This window comes from Hyperolius riggenbachi, chromosome 2 (assembly GCF_040937935.1).
Source record: "Hyperolius riggenbachi isolate aHypRig1 chromosome 2, aHypRig1.pri, whole genome shotgun sequence".
NCBI lineage: Eukaryota > Metazoa > Chordata > Amphibia > Anura > Hyperoliidae > Hyperolius > Hyperolius riggenbachi.
The window spans coordinates 124420464-124441834 of record NC_090647.1 but is presented as its reverse complement, the minus strand read 5'-3'; the positions used below and the strand labels follow the sequence as shown (position 1 = coordinate 124441834).

At 44.4% G+C, this 21371-nt stretch overlaps 1 protein-coding gene across 3 annotated transcripts in view; it reads left to right on the top strand.

The window, feature by feature from the left end:
- The window catches only part of SENP1 (SUMO specific peptidase 1), a 60866-nt gene extending 40931 nt beyond the window's left edge, over positions 1–19935 (top strand). For all 3 annotated transcript variants that reach the window (XM_068267339.1, XM_068267341.1, XM_068267340.1), the window contains exons 13-18: positions 8396–8527; positions 12062–12265; positions 14684–14763; positions 15680–15764; positions 15864–15959; positions 17009–19935. In XM_068267339.1, coding sequence (XP_068123440.1) covers positions 8396–8527; positions 12062–12265; positions 14684–14763; positions 15680–15764; positions 15864–15959; positions 17009–17071 — 660 coding nt within the window. In that variant the 3' untranslated portion in view covers positions 17072–19935. The remainder of the gene's footprint in view (positions 1–8395; positions 8528–12061; positions 12266–14683; positions 14764–15679; positions 15765–15863; positions 15960–17008) is intronic.
- The last annotated feature ends 1436 nt before the right edge of the window (positions 19936–21371 follow it).

The following is a 21371-nucleotide window of genomic DNA, read 5'->3' as shown; positions in this document are numbered from 1 at the left end:
ATGACACTTTGTGAGGAGAAAAAAAAAAAAAAAAAAGTTTCCATTTCTTCTAACTTGCGACAAAAAAAAATGAAATCTGCCACGGACTCACCATGCCCCTCTCTGAATACCTTGAAGGGTCTACTTTCCAAAATGGGATCATTTGTGGGGTGTGTTTACTGTCCTGACATTTTGGGGGGTGCTAAATTGTAAGCACCCCTGTAAAGCCTAAAGGTGCTCATTGGACTTTGGACCCCTTAGCGCAGTTAGGCTGCAAAAAAGTGCCACACATGTGGTATTGCCGTACTCAGGAGAAGTAGTATAATGTGTTTTGGGGTGTATTTTTACACATACCCATGCTGGGTGGGAGAAATATCTCTGTAAATGACAATTTGTTAATTTTTTTTACACACAATTGTCCATTTACAGAGATATTTCTCCCACTCAGCATGGGTATGTGTAAAAATACACCACAAAACACATTATACTACTTCTCCTGAGTACGGCGATACCACATGTGTGGCCCTTTTTTGCACCCTAACTGCGCTAAAGGGCCCAAAGTCCAATGAGTACCTTTAGGATTTCACAGGTCATTTTGAGAAATTTCGTTTCAAGACTACTCCTCACGGTTTAGGGCCCCTAAAATGCCAGGGCAGTATAGGAACCCCACAAATGACCCCATTTTAGAAAGAAGACACCCCAAGGTATTCCGTTAGGAGTATGGCGAGTTCATAGAAGATTTTATTTTTTGTCACAAGTTAGCGGAAAATGACACTTTGTGAAAAAACACAATTAAAATCAATTTCCGCTAACTTTTGACAAAAAATAAAATCTTTTATGAACTCACCATACTCCTAACGGAATACCTTGGGGTGTCTTCTTTCTAAAATGGGGTCATTTGTGGGGTTCCTATACTGCCCTGGCATTTTAGGGGCCCTAAACCGTGAGGAGTAGTCTTGAAACCAAATGTCGCAAAATGACCTGTGAAATCCTAAAGGTACTCATTGGACTTTGGGCCCTTTAGCCCAGTTAGGGTGCAAAAAAGTGCCACACATGTGGTATCGCCATACTCGGGAGAAGTAGTACAATGTGTTTTGGGGTGTATTTTTACACATACCCATGCTGGGTGGGAGAAATACCTCTGTAAATGGACAATTGTGTGTAAAAAAATCAAAAGATTGTCATTTACAGAGGTATTTCTCCCACCCAGCATGGGTATGTGTAAAAATACACCCCAAAACACATTGTACTACTTCTCCCGAGTACGGCGATACCACATGTGTGGCACTTTTTTGCACCCTAACTGCACTAAGGGGCCCAAAGTCCAATGAGTACCTTTAGGATTTCACAGGTCATTTTTGTTTCAAGACTACTCCTCACGGTTTAGGGCCCCTAAAATGCCAGGGCAGTATAGGAACCCCACTAATGACCCCATTTTAGAAAGAAGACACCCCAAGGTATTCCGTTAGGAGTATGGTGAGTTCATAGAAGTTTTTATTTTTTTGTCACAAGTTAGCGGAAATTGATTTTAATAGTTTTTTTTCACAAAGTGTCATTTTCCGCTAACTTGTGACAAAAAATAAAATCTTCTATGAACTCACCATACTCCGTACGGAATACCTTTGGGTGTCTTCTTTCTAGAATGGGGTCATTTGTGGGGTTCCTATACTGCCCTGGCATTTTAGGGGCCCTAAACCGTGAGGAGTAGTCTTGAAACCAAATGTCGCAAAATGACCTGTGAAATCCTAAAGGTACTCATTGGACTTTGGGCCCCTTAGCGTACTTAGGGTGTAAAAAAGTGCCACACATGTGGTACCGCTGTACTCAGGAGAAGTAGTATAATGCGTTTTGGGGTGTATTTTTACACATACCCATGCTAAGTGGGAGAAATATCTCTGTAAATGACAATTGTTTGATTTTTTTACACACAATTGTCCATTTACATAGAAATTTCTCCCACCCAGCATGGGTATGTGTAAAAATACACCCCAAAACACATTATACTACTTTTCCTGAGTACGGCGGTACCACATGTGTGACACTTTTTTGCAGCCTAGGTGCGCTAAGGGGCCCAACGTCCTATTCACAGGTCATTTTGAAGCATTTGTTTTCTAGACTACTCCTCGCGGTTTAGGGCCCCTAAAATGCCAGGGCAGTATAGGAACCCCACAAGTGACCCCATTTTAGAAAGAAGACACCCCAAGGTATTCCGTTAGGTGTATGGCGAGTTCATAGAAGATTTTATTTTTTGTCACAAGTTAGTGAAAAATGACACTTTGTGAAAAAAAACCAATAAAAATTAATTTCCGCTAACTTTTGACAAAAAATAAAATCTTCTATGAACTCGTCATACACCTAACATAATACCTTGGGGTGTCTTTTTTTTCTAAAATGGGGTCACTTGTGGGGTTCCTATACCGCCCTGGCATTTTACAGGCCCAAAACCGTGAGTAGTCTGGAAACCAAATGTCTCAAAATGACTGTTCAGGGGTATAAGCATCTGCAAATTTTGATGACAGGTGGTCTATGAGGGGGCGAATTTTGTGGAACCGGTCATATGCAGGGTGGCCTTTTAGATGACAGGTTGTATTGGGCCTGATCTGATGGATAGGAGTGCTAGGGGGGTGACAGGAGGTGATTGATGGGTGTCTCAGGGGGTGGTTAGAGGGGAAAATAGATGCAATCCATGCACTGGGGAGGTGATCGGAAGGGGGTCTGAGGGTTTGGCCGAGTGATCAGGAGCCCACACGGGGCAAATTGGGGCCTGATCTGATGGGTAGGTGTGCTAGAGGGTGACAGGAGGTGATTGATGGGTGTCTCAAGGTGTGATTAGAGGGGGGAATAGATGCAAGCAATGCACTGGCGAGGTGATCAGGGCTGGGGTCTGAGGGCATTCTGAGGGTGTGGGCGGGTGATTGAGTGCCCTAGGGGCAGATAGGGGTCTAATCTGATAGGTAGCAGTGACAGGGGGTGATTGATGGGTAATTAGTGGGTGTTTAGGGTAGAGAATAGATGGAAACACTGCGCTTGGGTGGTGATCTGATGTCGGATCTGCGGGCGATCTATTGGTGTGGGTGGGTGATCAGTTTGCCCGCAAGGGGCAGGTTAGGGGCTGATTGATGGGTGGCAGTGACAGCGGGTGATTGATGGGTGGCAGTGACAGGGGGTGATTGATGGGTGGCAGTGACAGGGGGTGATTGATGGGTGGCAGTGACAGGGGGTGATTGATGGGTGATTGATAGGTGATTGACAGGTAATCAGTGGGTTATTACAGGGGAGAACAGATGTAAATATTGCACTGGCGAATTGATAAGGGGGGGTCTGAGGGCAATCTGAGCGTGTAGGCGGGCGATTGGGTGCCCGCAAGGGGCAGATTAGGGTCTGATCTGATAGGTAACAGTGACAGGTGGTGATAGGGAGTGATTGATGGGTAATTAGTGGGTGTTTAGAGGAGAGAATAGATGGAAACACTGCGCTTGGGTGGTGATCTGATGTCGGATCTGCGGGCGATCTATTGGTGTGGGTGGGTGATCAGATTGCCCGCAAGGGGCAGGTTAGGGGCTGATTGATGGGTGGCAGTGACAGGGGGTGACAGGGGGTGATTGATGGGTGATAGGTGTTTGGCAGGTGATTGACAGGTGATCAGTGGGTTATTACAGGGAAGGACAGATGTAATTAATGCACTGGCGAATTGATAAGGGGGGGGGGGTCTGAGGGCAATCTGAGCGTGTGGGTGGGTGATTGGGTGCCCGCAAGGGGCAGATTAGGGTCTGATCTGATAGGTAACAGTAACAGGTGGTGATAGGGGGTGATTGATGGGTGATTGATGGGTAATTAGTGGGTGTTTAGAGAAGATAACAGATGTAAACGATACATTTGGGAGGTAATCTGACGGCGGGTTTGCGGGCGATCTAATGGTGTGGGTGGGTGATCAGATTGCCCGCAAGGGGCAGGTTAGGGGCTGATTGATGGGTGGCAGTGACAGGGGGTGATTGATGGGTGATGGGTGATAGGTGATTGGCAGGTGATTGACAGGTGATCAGTGGGTTATTACAGGGAAGAACAGATGTAATTAATGCACTGGTGAATTGATAAGGGGGGGGTCAGAGGGCAATCTGAGCGTGTGGGCGGGTGATTGGGTGCCCGCAAGGGGCAGATTAGGGTCTGATCTGATAGGTAAAAGTGACAGGTGGTGATAGGGGGTGATTGATGGGTAATTAGTGGGTGTTTAGAGGAGAGAATAGATGTAAACAATGGATTTGGGAGGTGATCTGATGTCGGATCTGTGGGCGATCTATTGGTGTGGGGGGGTGATCAGATTGCCCGCAAGGGGCAGGTTAGGGGCTGATTGATGGGTGGCAGTGACAGGGGGTGATTGACGGGTAAATGATGGGTGATTGACGGGTGATTGACAGGTGATTGACAGGTGATTGACAGGTGATCAGGGGGATAGATGCATACAGTAAACAGGGGGGTGGGGGTCTGGGGGGGGGTCTGGGGAGAATCTGAGGGGTGGGGGGTGATCAGGAGGGGGCAGGGAGCAGGGGGGGGGATAAAAAAAAAATAGCGTTGACAGATAGTGACAGGGAGTGATTGATGGGTGATTAGGGGGGTGATTGGGTGCAAACAGGGGTCTGGGGGGTGGGCAGGGGGGGGGTCTGATGGGTGCTGTGGGCGATCTGGGGCAGGGGGGGGGGAGAAATCAGTGTGCTTGGGTGCAGACTAGGGTGGCTGCAGCCTGCCCTGGTGGTCCCTCGGACACTGGGACCACCAGGGCTGGAGGCAGCCTGTATAATACACTTTGTAAACATTACAAAGTGTATTATACACTTTGTATGCGGCGATCGCGGGGTTAACATCCCGCCGGCGCTTCCGTATAGCCGGCGGGATGTTGCGGCGAGCGAGCGGTGACAGGCGCCGGCGGAGGATCGCGTCACGGATGACGCGATCGCTCCGCCCATGCCCTTAAATGGACCGCCGCCTCTGTGGGTGAGGCCGTCCTGAAGGGCTCCACTTCCCCGCCGCCCCTGTGTAGTGGGCGGTCGGGAAGTGGTTAAACAAAAGGTTACTGTTGCCATCTTGCGGCCAAATAGTAAAACTACACCCTAAAGCATTTTTCACATACAAATAGATTACTTATACACAAAAAATTAACTCATTACCTCCCACACTACCCATTTTTTTTTTTTTTTTTGTAATTAAAAAAATAAATAAATTTACAATTAAAAAAATACATAAATAGTTACCTTAGGGAGTGAACTTTTTTTAAATATTTGTCAGGAGGGTACAACATTGTTACTTTATAAACTATGGGCTTGTAATTAGTAATGGTAGCAAAACTGAAAAAAATGCACCTTTATTTCCAAATAAAATATTGGCGCCAAACATTGTGATGGGGACAGAATTTAAACGGTTTTATAACCGGGACAAATGGGCAAATACATTTCATGGGTTTTAATTATAGTAGCATGCATTATTTAAAAACTATAATGGCCGAAAACTGAAAAATAATGAATTTTTTCCCCACATTTTTCCTATTATCCCATTAAAAACATATTTAGAATAAAATAATTCTTTGCATACTGTAACACCTAAAGAAAGCCTAATTGGTGGCGGAAAAAACAAGATATAGTTCATTTAATTGTGATTAGTAATGATAAAGTTATAGACGAATGAATGGAAGTAGCGCTGAAAGGTGAAAATTGCTCTGGTGCTCAAGGGGTAAAACCCCTCAGTGGTGAAGTGGTTAATAATAATCTGCATACTTGTTCAGGGTCTAATGCTAAGAGTATTAGAGACACATGATCAGCAGGATAGCCAGGCAATGTGGATTGTTTTAATAAGACCATAAATATCGCAGCCTCCTTATCCTTCTCAGTTCAGGTGCTTCAGATGCACTTCAGTTGGTTTTTGAGCCTCCACACATTTGTGACTCTTCTCTTCTCTTCTCTTACTGTGTGTCTGTCTGTCTGTCTGTCTTTCTATTTTGTTTTTTGCTTTTACCCACAGAGATCCACTGACTAAACCCCCCATTCCCTACCTTGGGGGCAATACACGTTAGGTTAGTGGTTTAACCACTTCGGGACCAGCACCCTCTGCCCCCTTAAGGACCAGAGGGTGCTGGTCCAGTAAACCGCCGCTTCCCAACGAATCGCCGCTAAAATCCGCTACTCCCGACGGTCACGCCACTCTGTCCCCGCCGCAGGCTGCTCTCTCTGCCGCCGCTTTCATTGGCTCCTGACCCTGTCACTCCATGTAAGCCAATGGGAATGGCTTACATGAATGACAGGGCCAGGAGCCAATGAAAACTGCTCCTGCCCGGCTCACAGTGCTCTGCCGTCATAGAGGCAGCAGGGCAGCATATTGCGGCGGAGATACAGCAGCGGGGGCGCGCGGTCTATGGGACATAGAGTTTTTACGTCAGGTCAGAACCGCAGCACCCCCAGGGAATTAATGGACAACTTTTAAGAAGAATATGGAGGCTGCCAAATTGATTTCCTTTTTAACAATACCAGTTGCCTGGCAGCGCTTCTGATCTCTTTTGCTGCAGTACTGTCTGCATCACACACCAGGAACAAGCACGCTGCTAATCTTGTCAGCTCTGACAATGTCAGAAGTACCTGATCTGCATATGCTCATTCTGGGCTTATGGCTAAAAGTATTAGAGGCAGAGGATCAGCAGGATAGCCAGGCAAAAAGGAAATAAATATGACAGCCTCCATATTCCTATCGCTTCCGTTGTTTTAAAGGGAGCATGAGGTTTGAAGGATATGGAGGCTGACATGTTTGTTTCCTGTTAAATAATGCACATTGCCTGGCTGTCCTGCTTATCCTCTGCCTCTAATACTTTAAGCCATAGACTCTGAACAAGCATGCAGATCAGATGTCTATGACAAATCTGACAAGATAAGCTGTACGCTTGTTTCAGGTGTGTGATTTAGACCCTACTGACTAGAAGGATCAGCTGCACTGCCAGGCAACTGGTATTGTTTAAAAATAAATAAATATGGCAGCCTCCATATCCTTCTCGCTTCAGTTGTCCTTTAAAGGGAACCTAAACTGAGAAGGATATGGATTTTTCCCTTTAAAAATAATACCAGTTGCTTGACTCTCCTGCTGATCCTGTGTCTCTAATACTTTTACCCACAGCCCCTCAACAAGCATGTAGATCAGGTGTTTTGACTGAAGTCAGACTGGATTAGCTGCATGCTTGTTTCAGGTGTGATTCAGCCACTACTGCAGCCAAACAGATCAGCAGGACTGCCAAGCAACTGGTATTGTTTAAAAGGAAACATCCATATCCCTCTCAGTTTAGGTTCCCTTTAAGTCTAGTATGACCACTCATGTTACACTGTCCTATGGACCAGTGTAATTGCTCCTAGCCGGCTTCACTATGGTAGATGCTGACGGAGATCAGCTGTATCATTGAATGTTTTAGAGATTTGCGAATGACAGTGCCCAACTTAGCCATGTTTGTTGGCCCTGTGTTCATGTACAGTCTGCCCTGCATAAACAGAGGCATATACAACTGCAGCACAGGTCTTGTGACTACTGTCCCTACTTCCACCCGGCTATATGAAAGTAGATGCCGGGGGAGCATGAGCAGTGTATTGGCTGTCTCTGATGGCTTGCAAAGTACATATAGGCTTACTGGGTAACTGTCCACTCGCAGAGCCTCAAGCCGATCCTTACTTTGTTACATTGATCCCCTTGTGTTTTTACTAATGGATGGTCTATTAGGGCCTTTTAACTTCTATATAATAAAGGTTACAATTATATTCCTTGTACTTATAGGGCATTTCCAGTAGGAAGGTTGTAATTACTTTTTTCCCTAGCCCATGCAGTTGGCGTGTTTGTGTGCCATATTTATTTCCTTTTAAACAATATAAGTTGCCCGGGAGCCCCTGGTGATCTTTCTGGTCAGTAGTGTCTGAATCGCTCACTTAAAACAAGCATGCAGCTAATTTTGTCAGATTTCTGTCAGAAACATCTGATCTACAGCAGAGTTCCCCAACCCTGTCCTCAAGGTCCATCAACAGTGCATGTTTTGCAGGAAGCCACAAACATTCACAGGTGGGGGGTGATTAGTGTCGCAGGAGAGCTGATTAACTACCTCTGTGGCTTTATACAAAACATGCACTGTTGGGGAACACTGAATTCTACACAATTGTCTAGGGTCTATGGATAAATGTATCATAGGCAGTGGATCAGCAGGACAGCCAGGCAATGTGGACTGATTAAAAGGAAATAAATAAGTCAGCCTCCTTATGTCTCTCACCTGGGCTTCCCTTTAACACCAGAATTGCAGCTCTTTTAACTTAAAATTACAATGTGAATATTTCTGCTTGTGTTGCAGCACCTAGTACCTTCTAAGTATGCTTTAGATTTTACATTACTTATTTTACATCTTTTAAAGGAAATGGAAAAGGAAATTAAGCGTGCACTTTTTGGAGGGAGCCAAGATCAAGTCATCAGTGAAGGTTTCCGATTAACAATCTCCCGAAAAGACATTATGACACTTAACAGCTTAAACTGGCTAAATGATGAGGTAAGGCCCTAAATGTATACTGAAACAGGTGTGGACATAGTACACTGGCTAACCCAGTAAGAATAGATGAGAAATGTCAATCCTGAAAAGCTTTACTCTGACCAAGTAAAGGCATTTTGTGCATGAGTTTTCTAAACTTCCCATGGTCTAAAACAGGTCTGTAAAATGTTGGCCGTGGGCCTCATCTGGCTCTCGAGAGCTTGCTGTGGCCAGGCTGTTTGCTGTTTCACTCCACCTCCTCTCACTACTTCTGCCATACCTTCTTTCTCTCTTCCCCCTAAAGCCTGCATGTTGCCATACTCGCCTATTTCCCTCTGCCCCCCCCCCCCCCCCCCCCTTCCCATGTTGCTGCTCCACTCCCTCCAGACGAAGACTCTCGGGAGCATGTCCACACCGTTGGACAATACTAGTCTAAAATTCTGATAATTCTGATAATATTGCTATAATTTATATATTTTGAGGGGCATTTTTAACAATGCAGTTACCACGAACAGGAATTTCTCTTAAACCTAAACCTTTTAAAAATTACCAGTTGCCTGGCAGTAGTGTCTGAACACCACCAGAAGCATGCAGCTAATCTTGTCCGATCTGACAATAATGTCAAACACCTGCTCTGCTGCATGCTTGTTCAGGGTCTATGACTAAAAAGTTTTAGAGGCAGCGGATCAGTAGGACTGCCAGGCAACTGGTATTGCTTAAAAGGAAACAAATATGGCAGCCTCCATATCAGAATCCGAATCCTTTACTTCGCCAAGCATGAGGAGACATGCCCGGAATTGTTTTTGGCACAATACAATGGCTCCGGAAGAGTGCATAGAAAGAAGGAAAGAGAAAAAGAGAGTGCATAGAAGGCAAAATCAGATTAACACAACATTGTAAAAAACACATCACAATCCCAGTGTGTCCCTACGATGTCGATAGTTAGTCTTGTGGGCTGGTTGGCTGGTCGGCCGTAGTGCCGCCGGCCTCGCCGCTCGTTGAATCTCGCTTTGATAATAGAACATGGAGGGAGTTTAGGAGGTTGACTGCAGAGGGGAAGAACTAGTTCCTATGTCTGGTGGTTTTAGTGGAGATGGCTCGTAGCCTCCGTCCCAAGGGCAGAATGCTGAAGTAGTGGTGGCCAGGGTGTGAGGAGTCATTTGCAATCCTCAGTGCCCTGGTTTTTAGTCTTTTGCTGTGTAGTAGGGAAAGTGAGGGAAGGGGGCACCCAATGATCCTCTCCACTGACCCGATGACCCTCTGTAGTTTGTCCCTATCATTGACAGTGGCGCCAGCATACCACACCAAGATGGACGAGCAGAGAATCGACAATGGTGGCGGTGTAAAAGTTGGTTAGAATTTCTTAAATCATGCCGAACTTTCTCAGCTGGCAGAGGAAGAAGAGTCTCTGTTGTGCTTTACGTTGGGTGGCAGTGATGTTGGGCTTCCAGCTGAGGCCACTGGAGATGGTAGTACCCAGAAGCCGGGCGCAGGGCACTCTGGTTACCTCCTTGCCGTCAATGTAAATTGGGGGTGGGAGCAGCCTTCCTGAAGTCGATGATGAACTCCACGGTCTTTGCGGTGTTAAGCACCAGCCTGTTCTCCTTGCTCCAATTGCAAATTCTCTCCACCTGCTGACGGTACTCCTGGACATCATCCTTGGTGACAAGGCCAACGATGGTGGTATCATCAGAAAACTTGATAACCTTGACAGAGTCTGCCTCGGACCTGCAGTTGTTCGTGTAGAGGGAGAACAGCAGTGGTGACTGTACGCAGCCTTGAGGAGCTCCTGTGTTCGTGGTCGCAGCTTGAGAGTGGATCTCGCCCAGTCTGACGACTTGGGACCTGTTGGTAAGAAAGTCTGTGATTCAGAGTTGTAGACTTGGGTGGACTCCAAGTGCAGCTAGGACCCGTTGGAGAATACGTGGACAGATTGTGTTAAAGGCCGAGCTGAAGTCCAGAAGTAGTATTCTAGCGTAAGTGTCTGGCCTATCAAGGTGGTCGTTGATGAGCTCTAGGCAGATATTGATCGCGTCATCAGTGGACCTGTTTGCTCTGTATGCTAACTGAAAGGGGTCTAGAAGTGGCGACGTGGAGAGCTTGAGGTGGGCCAGGACTGCGCGCTCCATGGTTTTCATGATGACGGATGTCAGGGCCACGGGCCTAAAGTTGTTCAGTTCGGTGACCCCTTGTTTCTTAGGCACAGGTATGATGGTAGACTTCTTGAAGCACGCCGGGACCTTGCCTTCCCCTAAGGACTTGGCGAAGATAGCGTAGAGGATGGGGGCAAGTTGCCTACAGCAGGTTTTCAGGCAAGTTGGAGATACTCCCTCCGAGCTGGGGGCTTTCCTGGCATTTAGGGTTGATAGGAGATGCAGGACCCCTGCTTTACTCACCACCGTGGGAGAGAGCAGTCTCGCGGTGTTGCCAGCAGTACATGGGGGAGGGGTAGCCGGTACCTGGTTCTCCTCCGGTTCTTCCTGATTCTCGAACCCGTGCTCTGCTGTCTTCCATAAAAAACTCACCAGGCTAGCGACACGCAGATTATCCCTAGCTGGCTGTTTACCTGAAGGCTGCCTGTCACCGCCACTCCCCTGCCTCCTCCTATAGTGCTGCTTCCCGCCTGTGACCCTACCCTCCTCGCCTCTGTAAGCCGATTGGAAGAAGGTGATGGAGGTGGGGAGGCAAGGGACACAGGCGGAGAGCAGCGCTATAGAGGAGGAGGGGGGAAGAGCGGCCTGGTAGGGACAATCTGCATCTCGCTAGCCTGGCATTTTTGTTTTGTTGTTTATGGTGGACAGCAGAGCATGGAGGGGGGGGGAGAGACTGGGGACACTGTAAGGACACAGAGGCTGGGCATTGAATGCAGAACGTGCCTCTGTGTCCTAATAGGATTCTTCAAACCATTCTTTGGTTCTCTTTAAGTTGTCAAGGTCATTTCTATTTATAATATTGGTGTGTGGTGCCGTTTAGTCTTGGATAGTGAGGAGGGTAGTTGCCAGCAGATATAAAAAATGCTTAAAAAGCCACCCCCAGCCATACTTTTTTTTTTTTTTAATATAAATATAGAAGGCTTTATATTACAGCATGCCCAAACTGATACATGTGATGGAAGAACATGGTACCAGTACAATTTAGAACTTCTGTGTCCTAAAAAATCCAAAAAGTTATTACTTCTCTCCCATGGGATCTGACTGAACCAGATTTTTAGGTCACAGTGACATTACACTTCATACAGTATATAATACATGTCATGGAAAATTATAGTGGACTAAAATGTAAAGATAATTTCAATACCGTAACACAAATTGGTGTGCGTAGCACTAATATGATGTACCTTTTTTTTTTATTATTTTATTTTTTTCAGTAAATGTGTAGTTTTGTCTTTTTTTTTTTTTTTTTTTTTTTTTTTTTTTTTGTTAATGTTTTGCTTATACTACTGGATTATTTCTAATTCTATGTGCTGTAATCCTGACTGATAATCTACACTTTCATGTTAAAATAAATGTGATATTTGGAAAAAAATTCAGTAAATATTTATCTATTGTAACACAGATAATAAATTTCTACATGAATCTACTGATGGAAAGGAGTAAGAGGAAGGGCTTGCCCAAAGTCCATGCTTTCAACACCTTTTTCTTTCCAAAATTAAAATCTGCTGGGTTTCAAGCAGTGAAGCGATGGACAAAGAAAGTGGATGTCTTCTCAGCGGATATTTTATTGGTTCCTGTTCATCTTGGAGTACACTGGTGTTTAACAGTAAGACCTGTCTTGTGTGTTTGTGTGTCTTTGTAATGTAAACAGGGCGCCCAGGTAAACATTTTAGAAACATGAATAACGGGGGTAGAGTTCACCTATTATATAGTGGAACTTTGCAGGAGCAGCGGTGGGCATGCTTGGATCAGTAGTTAAGCAGAGTTTGGCTATTTTGTAGCAACACTCTGTCCTTTTTAATCACTGAGTTTGGGTGGTTAATTTAGTGGGCTTATCGTTAGGAGTAAGTGGGGGGTGGTTAGTGTTAGGAGTAGGTGGGGATGGTTGGTCAAAGGCGTAGAGAGGAGAGGGTTCCTGTGAGAATTGGGGTACAGAGTGCAATAGTAGAATATCAGTATAATCGATAGTCTACCATTGTGGATAGTAGAAAACCTAATGTACCTATATTCTGCCATCACTATTTGCCCCATCCCCCCTCCCCCCCCCCCCCCCTTTTTACATAAATGCAATTCTGGTGCCAAATAGAAGGGTAAAACTAGTAAAAATATTGGTAATTTTAATATTGCTATTGAACTCTAACCTCCCACTAACCCTTCCCTGTCTATGCCTAATACTGACCTCCCTCTCTTAACAGTAAAACTTCCCCCACCATTGCCCCCTAAATTCCCATCTTCCTACTTCTAATACTAGTGGCATATCACAGGCGAACAAATGCCGCTTAGCCTTCTTGCACACTACAAATCCGATTTGCGATTCCAATTTTTCCTTGGATGCTATCTACACAAGAAGAAAAACAGAGCACGCAGTACCGATTTAAAAATCGCAAATCGTAATTGCATGTACTATGCAAGAGGCTTTAGTCTGATGCTGGATATTCTAAATGGCCCATGCACCATAACTGCCTGCTTCGTTTCATTTATGTTGAAGTTCTAGCCTGTATTAAAATTTTTAGTTGTTAGTGGTAATATAGTACAAATTAAATGCTACATTGTCATACATTTCATAACTTTATGTGAATTATTTGGGGAAGGTCGTGTGAATTTAATTTTTTTTGAGGGGGGTGGAGGAAATATTTGGACTCGTCAAAATTGTATTTTGAATCAGATAGATAGTATGTTGAGCTTAAAGGTGACATAATTTTAGCAAAAATCCTTGGATAAATTGTTTGTGCAATTGTTTATTCAAAACTGCTACATTTTCTTCTTGGCAAAACCTAAGTACACAGTTGACCCAGCTCTTGCCCTTTTTACTTTAAGTACCATGTATAGTCTCATATAAGCCAGCCCGTGTATAAGCTGAGGTACCGACTTTTCTCCTAGAAACCAGTAAAAAGTGATTTACTCTTGTATAATCCCCTCTCTAGTATAGCCCCCTCCACAGTAGCCAGATATGCCCTCAGTTGAAGTCAGCCCCCCCTCACCATAGCCAGAAGTGCCCCAAGGATGATACAGCTGTCTCAAGATGCCACTAGATGGCGTCATAAATATGAGACATAGCGATTGCCACACAGGAAGAATCCCAGATCATTGCTGACATGTTGCTTGCACACTCTGCTCCACAAGCCAGGGTACACAGATAGTCTTGAGTAGCGCACTCTGCACATTGTGTTGCAGGGGATGGGGAGCACAGACACAGCAGGGAGCCAGCTAACAAGAGCAGGATCACTAGTGCTAGATCTTTATGCTCCTCTGCCAGTAACAAAACCTGCTCCACTGACTCGTGTATAAGCTGAGGGGGTAACTTTTCAGTACCTTTTTTATTTTTTATTTTTTTTATGCTGAAAAATTAGGCTCATACAGAAGTATGTAAGGTAAGCATTTTTATAACGGTTTTCTAGTACCATAGTGAGAGGTTGTATCCGTACACTGATATTACAGTACTCCTCTTGAAGTGGGGTTTTTTTGTTTTGTTTTTTCTTTTCTTCTTTTTTTTTTTTGTCAGATACTTACCTCAGTAATGAAGCCTGTGGACAGTCCTGATGCTTCTGGAAAGCTCTTACAGCCTATTGTTCCAGCAAAGGGTCCCTTTAAACTTATTTGATTCACACTAGTCGATTAAGTTTCTTCCTGTCATGGACAAGCGCATCTCAACTGGGCATGCACAAGTAAGGTCCACACATGCCTAGTAAAATGTAGCCCTATGTGCATGTCTTTTTTTTCCCCTGTGCGCAAACACTTCCTTCTACTGGGCATGCAAGGACTCACTCACGCATGCTCAGTCAGGATGCACTCGTCCACGACCAGGAGCTAGAAGAAACAACCAGCAAGAGTAAATTAAGTTCATAGGGACCCTTGTTGGAGCAGATAGTATCACATAGAATGTTCTCATTTTCTTTCGATTATATACAAATATAAACAACATTTAAAGAATAATAATAATAATAAAAATAACTTTGTTCATTAGATACCTCTTGTGTATGGTTTGTGGCCATTACACCAATCTCATTATATGATTGTTTTGTAGGTGGTAGACTTCAGGAAAAAAACTATAACATACTATGACTCCATGGGAGGCCAGAACAATGAAGGCTGCAAATTATTACTGTAAGTATCTCAACTATGTGTACAGTTGAACTCAAAACCAATCCTAGGTTAAATAACAAAAAAAAAGTTTAAAGTAGTCCCAGCTAGCAAAGGGTTAATGTACATGCGCTCAAAAAACCCATCCATAAATAGTAGTTGGAGGTGAGTGAGGCACTGTTCTTTAAAATTACCTTTATGGTGGGGGTGTTTTATAAAGGAACTTGCTTCGTCAGGCTATGCACCGCCTCCAGTTGAAGCTATGCTGTGATGTCTCAAGACTATCTAGATTCTGAAACATACTTCACAGTGTCAGAGAGTTTGGCCTCAGTCACATGTCATGGATCTGCCAACCTAACCGGTATAATGGGCCAAAGGGCAAGGCTCAAAAGCACCAATAATGGCTTAGAAAAAACTCTGCACTATTCTGACGTGACCTTCTACTGTCCTGATCTGAATCCTTCTGAACATTTATTTATAGAAAGGTCTGAAAAAGGCCTGTTGACAGGGAGCACCCTGCACAGTACTAATGTGCAGGCGCAGAGCGCTACCGGTGGCCTGCACATGCACAGTACACGCCGACTGGAGGAACAGACCGGGCAGGCCAGCGGAGGATTGGAGTGTCCCAGGAGGATGGCAAGGGGGCTGATGGACGCCCCAGGTAAGTATATAAATACTTTTTTTTTTTTTTTTTTCTCTGGTACACTTTAAAGTAAATGTAAATATCTTTTAAAAGCCATTTACATTCGTGTGAAGCGCTCTTTCAATGGATAAACTGCCTGAAATCGACTGTAGGTTTATGGATCGGGATGATTAGATCCTTGGCAGATTCTATGTCTTAGACATTTCATACATTAAACTATCAGGTGCCTCTTGAACTGAATAAAAAGGTTGTTCTTGTTAGAATTTGACTTAGGAAGATGTTTGATTTCTTTTATAGGCAATATTTGAAACAAGAGAGCCAAGACAAGAAGGGGATCCCTTTTGATACTAATGGATGGACTCTTAGTAGTAAGAGAAGCCAGGTATGATTTAATGTCTAATATGTAAATTCAGTTGTCTGGTGTTTTTTTTTTTACGATATTTCTGACTTCTTTTTTTTTTTTTTTGGCTTTTGATTTCAGGAAATCCCCCAACAAATGAATGGAAGTGATTGTGGAATGTTCGCCTGCAAGTATGCAGATTACATCACCAAAGAAAAGCCAATCACTTTCACTCAGGTAAATGTCAGCCAGAGATGGTGGCAGGCAGAACATTTGTGTTGTATAAATGGGAAGGAAGGGGGTAACTAAAGCCACTCACTTTGGTAACGTAAACTGCATCTTCATGTACAACTTTTTCCTATGTTGCCCTTACACTAAAGATCTGACAGATTTGGGATTAGTTTATCTCCTCATGGGAGTATCAGTATTACCTTTATTCCTTACAAAAGCACTCTTTGGAAAGGATCTATACAGAGATCCCAGACGGCCACCCTACTCGTTTCCACACTATTTTGGCATTTGCAGTTAGTGTACGTGAGATGGGGCCGCAGTATAAAAACATACATACCTGGGGCTTCCTCCACCCCCCCTTCAGCCTGATCGCTACCACGCCGGCCTCTTCTGGCTCCCTATTCACTTGCAGCTGGCCCTGTAAAATCCGCCGGTCAGTGCAGACGTAGTTTGGCCAGGCATGCGCCCCGCACATCGCTCCAGTCGCTCTCTGTGTCTGTGACCGTGGCAGGAGCGCGCATGCGGTCTGGCCGCACATGCACAGTTGGTCCTGGACCTTTCCAGGTGGCCAATTCCAGGTGAATGGGGAGCCAGAAAAGGACTGCGTTGGAGCAATCAGGCTGGAGAAAGCCCCAGGTATGTATGTATGTTTTCATGCTGTGGAAACATCTCAGGTTCCCTTTAATTTTACTCTGGAGAAATCTACATTTCATATGTTATGTTATTTTCTTTTGTAATGGTTGCTCTCTAACATTTTTGTGCGTGAACCCTTTTCAAACTGCTTGTATTTGTGTATTAGATTTCTTTGGGCATTTTCACACCAAAAATCACAATGGCTAGTAGTGCTTTGCTTTTGCATATTTTTTTCTTTTTTGGGGGGGGGGGGGGGGGGGGGCAGTTACGATTTCTCGTTCCTATTCTCTATTCTACGTGCAGCACTCTTGAGATTGCAGCACCAACTCACTTAGGGAGACAAAGTGCTGCGGAATCGCCCGCAGTATGAAACAGCCCTTACTGTAGCAAAAACTGACTTTTTTTCATGTATTTTTTTACAGCATCATATGCCATATTTTAGGAAAAGAATGGTGTGGGAAATTCTTCACCAGAAACTCCTTTGACATTGGATACAGTTATCACTTTGAGGAAACCATCCCTCTTCATGAAGCTAATTATGGACCAACAAATACAGTCTATTTTTTTCTATGTTTACAGTTGTAAGATAAACTTGGCACTGCTATTTATGACAGCTGCATCTATTTTACCGAATTTGCCAATGTTTGTAGATTTTTAAATGTTGGATATTCTGAAGCAGACTGTTCTGTATGATAAACATTATCTTCTGGGGCTGGCAATATCTGGACCTTGAGCAAGCATCGGGGAATCCACCTTTACAGGTTTCTCATTTTCTACACAGATGTTATTTGCCATTTAGATTGTATTTGCTTACATTGAGATTTCCATATCCAAACTGAATTGCTTGTTCACAGAGAATTTAATTTTGTATTTAAACAATAATAATAAAAAAAAACAAGCCCACAACCTTTTTTTTTTGCATGCGTATGTACTCTACAATTTCACAAATGATTGCTTTTGCAGGAAAGCAAAAAAGTGCTTTGTGGCAGAAAGCACCATAAGATGCTTCCCCATGCCTTCCTGTACGATTTGTGTGCATTGTCCCCCACCCCACCCACTTCTACAGATTTTCACCTCACCCACTTCTCCAGAACGTCTCCCCACCCACATCTCCAGAACATCGCCCAACCCATGTCACCAGAGCTTCACCCCACCCACGTCTCTAGAGCTTCACCCCACCCATGTCTCTAGAGCTTCACCCCCACCCACGTTCCTTTTTAGAAGTCCTTGTTTGGATGAGTGCTGGTAATACTCCCTATGTCCATACGACACTCTGTGGGCTTGCAAATTAATAATGCAGAAAAAGAGCTTGGACAACTGTCAGACATGCAAAGCAGGATCTTTTTCTTTTTTTTTTTTATTATTTTGGTTGTAGTATGTTGTACCATTTTAGTCATTAGAAGAGAGAAAAATAATTGTTGTTGTAGGTGTTACTTTTTATTGGCTATCTGAACAGGTCTTCAGACAGATGCTTTAACTTCAGGCATGGTTGTCTGTGTAGCATCATGCCTGAAAATGTGGCCTGAATACTCAAAGCTTGAGCCTGTATTACATTCACATACAAGCTGTAATTCTACTTGTGAATGCATACATAATTGGTCAATAAATGGTATCATTTACAGCCGCAATCCTTTTTCTATTTTCTTTTGCCCAGTGGTCCCTGTACAGACAAGTCCAACAGCCTGCCTGCTGCAAGCAAAAGGACAATAGTAACTGAAAGCAAAAATTCAGCACAGATGATCTCTGGTAATGCCCGTTTATAGGGATGGTCAGTGAGTGGCTAATAATTCCAAATTGATGCAAATATAGTGCTAACGTGCATATTTATGAAGCTTAAAAATAGACCAAGCTGAATTTGATTGGTCCATTTCCCTGCTCCATAAAATGTGCATCAACTTGGAATGATGTGATTGACCAACCCTACTTGTCTATGCATAAGGCTGTTGCCTAACCAGAAAACTGATTAGATCTGGTGACCATTTAAAGGGAACCTGAAGTAAGAGGAATATGAAGCCTGCCATATTTATTCTCTTTTAAATAATACCTGTTGCCAGGCAGTCTTGCATCAGTAGTGTCTGAACACACCTGAAACAAGCATGTGGCTAATCTTGTCAGATTTTTGTCAGAAGCCTCTGATCTGCATGCTTGTTCAGGGTCTATAGCTAAATGTTTAAGAGGCAGAGGATCAGCAGGACACCAGTCAACTGGTATTGTTTAAAATTAAATGTCAGCCTTCATATCCTTACTTCAGGTTCCCTTTAATGTCTGTATAAGGTTTAGGCTTCCACTACAATGAATACTACTTGTGTCAGAAGTTCAGGGGACTGCAGGTAGTGTATAGAATTATTTTTATATATTTTAAAGTGAGTCTCAAATATAAAACATATCAAGTAGTGATACTTGTAGCAGGCAGTTTTAAAAGGATTCCAAGGTGTAAGACCTATGGGAGCTGCCATATTTATTTCCTTTTAAATAATACCAGTTGCCTGGCAGTCTTGCTGATCTTTCTGATCTGTAGGGTCTAAATCCTACATCTGAAACAAGCATGCAGCTAATCTTGTTTGGTTTGTCAGATATCTGATCGGCATGCTTGTTCGGGGTCTATGGCTTAAAGTATTTGAGGCAGATGATCAGCATGACAGCCAGGCAATGTGCATTATTTAAAAGGAAATAAACATGTCAGTCTCCATATCCCTCTCACCTTGGTTCCCTTTAAGGTGTCAGGCTGTACCTTTTCTGTCTGCAAGCCTGTGGGGAGTAGTCCATGTACAACATGCCTGTGCAAGTACTAACTTTCTGAAAGTCAGTATTTCCTCAGGCATCAAAAAAATGTCCTGTCCCTATGCAGTTAGGTTGCAGCACAGGCACAAAGTGTGAGCAATGAGCATGAAGGTATGGCGTGATTACCTGTGCACTTAGCTATATTGTAGCACTGGTCAATAATTGACTGCATGCAGGTACTCCTTATTAACTCTGCACAGAGTCCCATTCAAACACTTGTATTAGCGTCATTCAGCTTCCAGCCTACCTCAGTCATTAATGTTAATTGAAGCTGGACATGGGCAAAAAATGTCTCTGAAGAGTGTGCTGACTAGAAAAAAAAACAGATATAGCGGTTTTGCCAAAACAGAACTTGGTAAAACTGCCTTACTGGTTTTGTTTTTTGTTTTCATTTTGGTAATTAAAGGGGAGGATCTTATTTTTGTGGTTCTTAAAATGTATTGCTGGCTACAGAAACATTTTTTCTGTGTAAAATATTCAAACTGTGTTTGTCTTCTAATTTGTATTACTCCTCTATTTCCATGACTTTTTATTTAAATAAAATTTATAATATTGTGTTTTATGGTAACATGTGTAAATGTGTTAAGTTTGTAATACAGAACTGTAAATTGTCAGGTATTTAATCCAGTGTTAAGCTTTCCTCCTTTAAAGAGAACCCGAGGTGTGTTCAAAGAATGTTATCTGCATACAGAGGCTGGATCTGCCTATACAGCCCAGCCTCTGTTGCTATCCCAAACACCACTAAGGTCCCCCTGCACTCTGCAATCCCTCATAAATCACAGCCGTGCTGTGAGGCTGTGTTTACATCTGTAGTGTCAGTCTCAGCTGCTCCCCCGCCTCCTGCATAGCTCCGGTCCCTGCCCCCGTCCCTTTCCTCCAATCAGCAGGGAGGGAATGGATGCAGGCGGGGACTGGAGTTCTGCAGGAGGCGGGGAGAGCAGCAGACTGACACTATAGAGATAAACACAGCCAGCTCTGATAAGCTGTTTGTCAGCAGCGTGGCTGTGATTTATGAGGGATTGCAGAGTGCAGGGGGACCTTAGGGGGGTCTGAGATGGCAACAGAGGCTGGGCTGTATAGGCAGATCCAGCCTCTGTATGCAGATAATAATCTTCAAACCGACCTCGGGTTCTCTTTAAATGCTGCTTTTTTTACTTTTTATTGAATATTTTTCTATTGGAATGCTGCAAATATTAATTTTTCTTTAATAGAAAATGAAGGCCTTTTTTTTTTTTTTTTTTTTTTTTTTTTTTTAAACGAAGTGCACTTTAACCACATAACGACCGCCCCCAGCCGATGGGCGGCGGCAAAGTCTGGGCCCAAACGACCGCAATACGCCCATCGGCGGGGGCGGCTGCGGGAGTGGCTATGCGGCGATCGCGTCATTCGTGACGCGATCAGCCGCCGGGGACTGGCTCCGCCCCCCGTTCGCCGTAACCCGCCGGCCGTTCGGAAGCGCCGGCGGGTTACTGGCATCCGGATCGCCGCTGCAACAGTGTATAATAGGCTTTGTAATGTATACAAAGCCTATTATACTGGCTGCCTCCTGCCCTGGTGGTCCCAGTGTCCGAGGGACCACCAGGGCAGGCTGCAGCCACCCTAGTCTGCACCAAACACACTGATTTCCCCCCCCCCTGCCCCCTGATCGCCCACAGCACCCCTCAGACCCCCCCCTGCCCACCCCCCAGACCACTGTTTGCACCCAGTCACCCTCCTAATCACCCATCAATCACTCCCTGTCACTATCTGTCAACGCTATTTTTTTTTTAAGTCCCTAATCTGCCCCCTACTCCCTCCTGATCACCCCCCCACCCCTCAGATTCTCCCCAGACCCCCCCCAGACCCCCCCCCCCCCCCCCGTGTACTGTATGCATCTATCCCCCCTGATCACCTGTCAATCACCTGTCAATCACCTGTCAATCACCTGTCAATCACCCGTCAATCACCCCCTGTCACTGCCACCCATCAATCAGCCCCTGATCTGCCCCTTGCGGGCAATCTGAT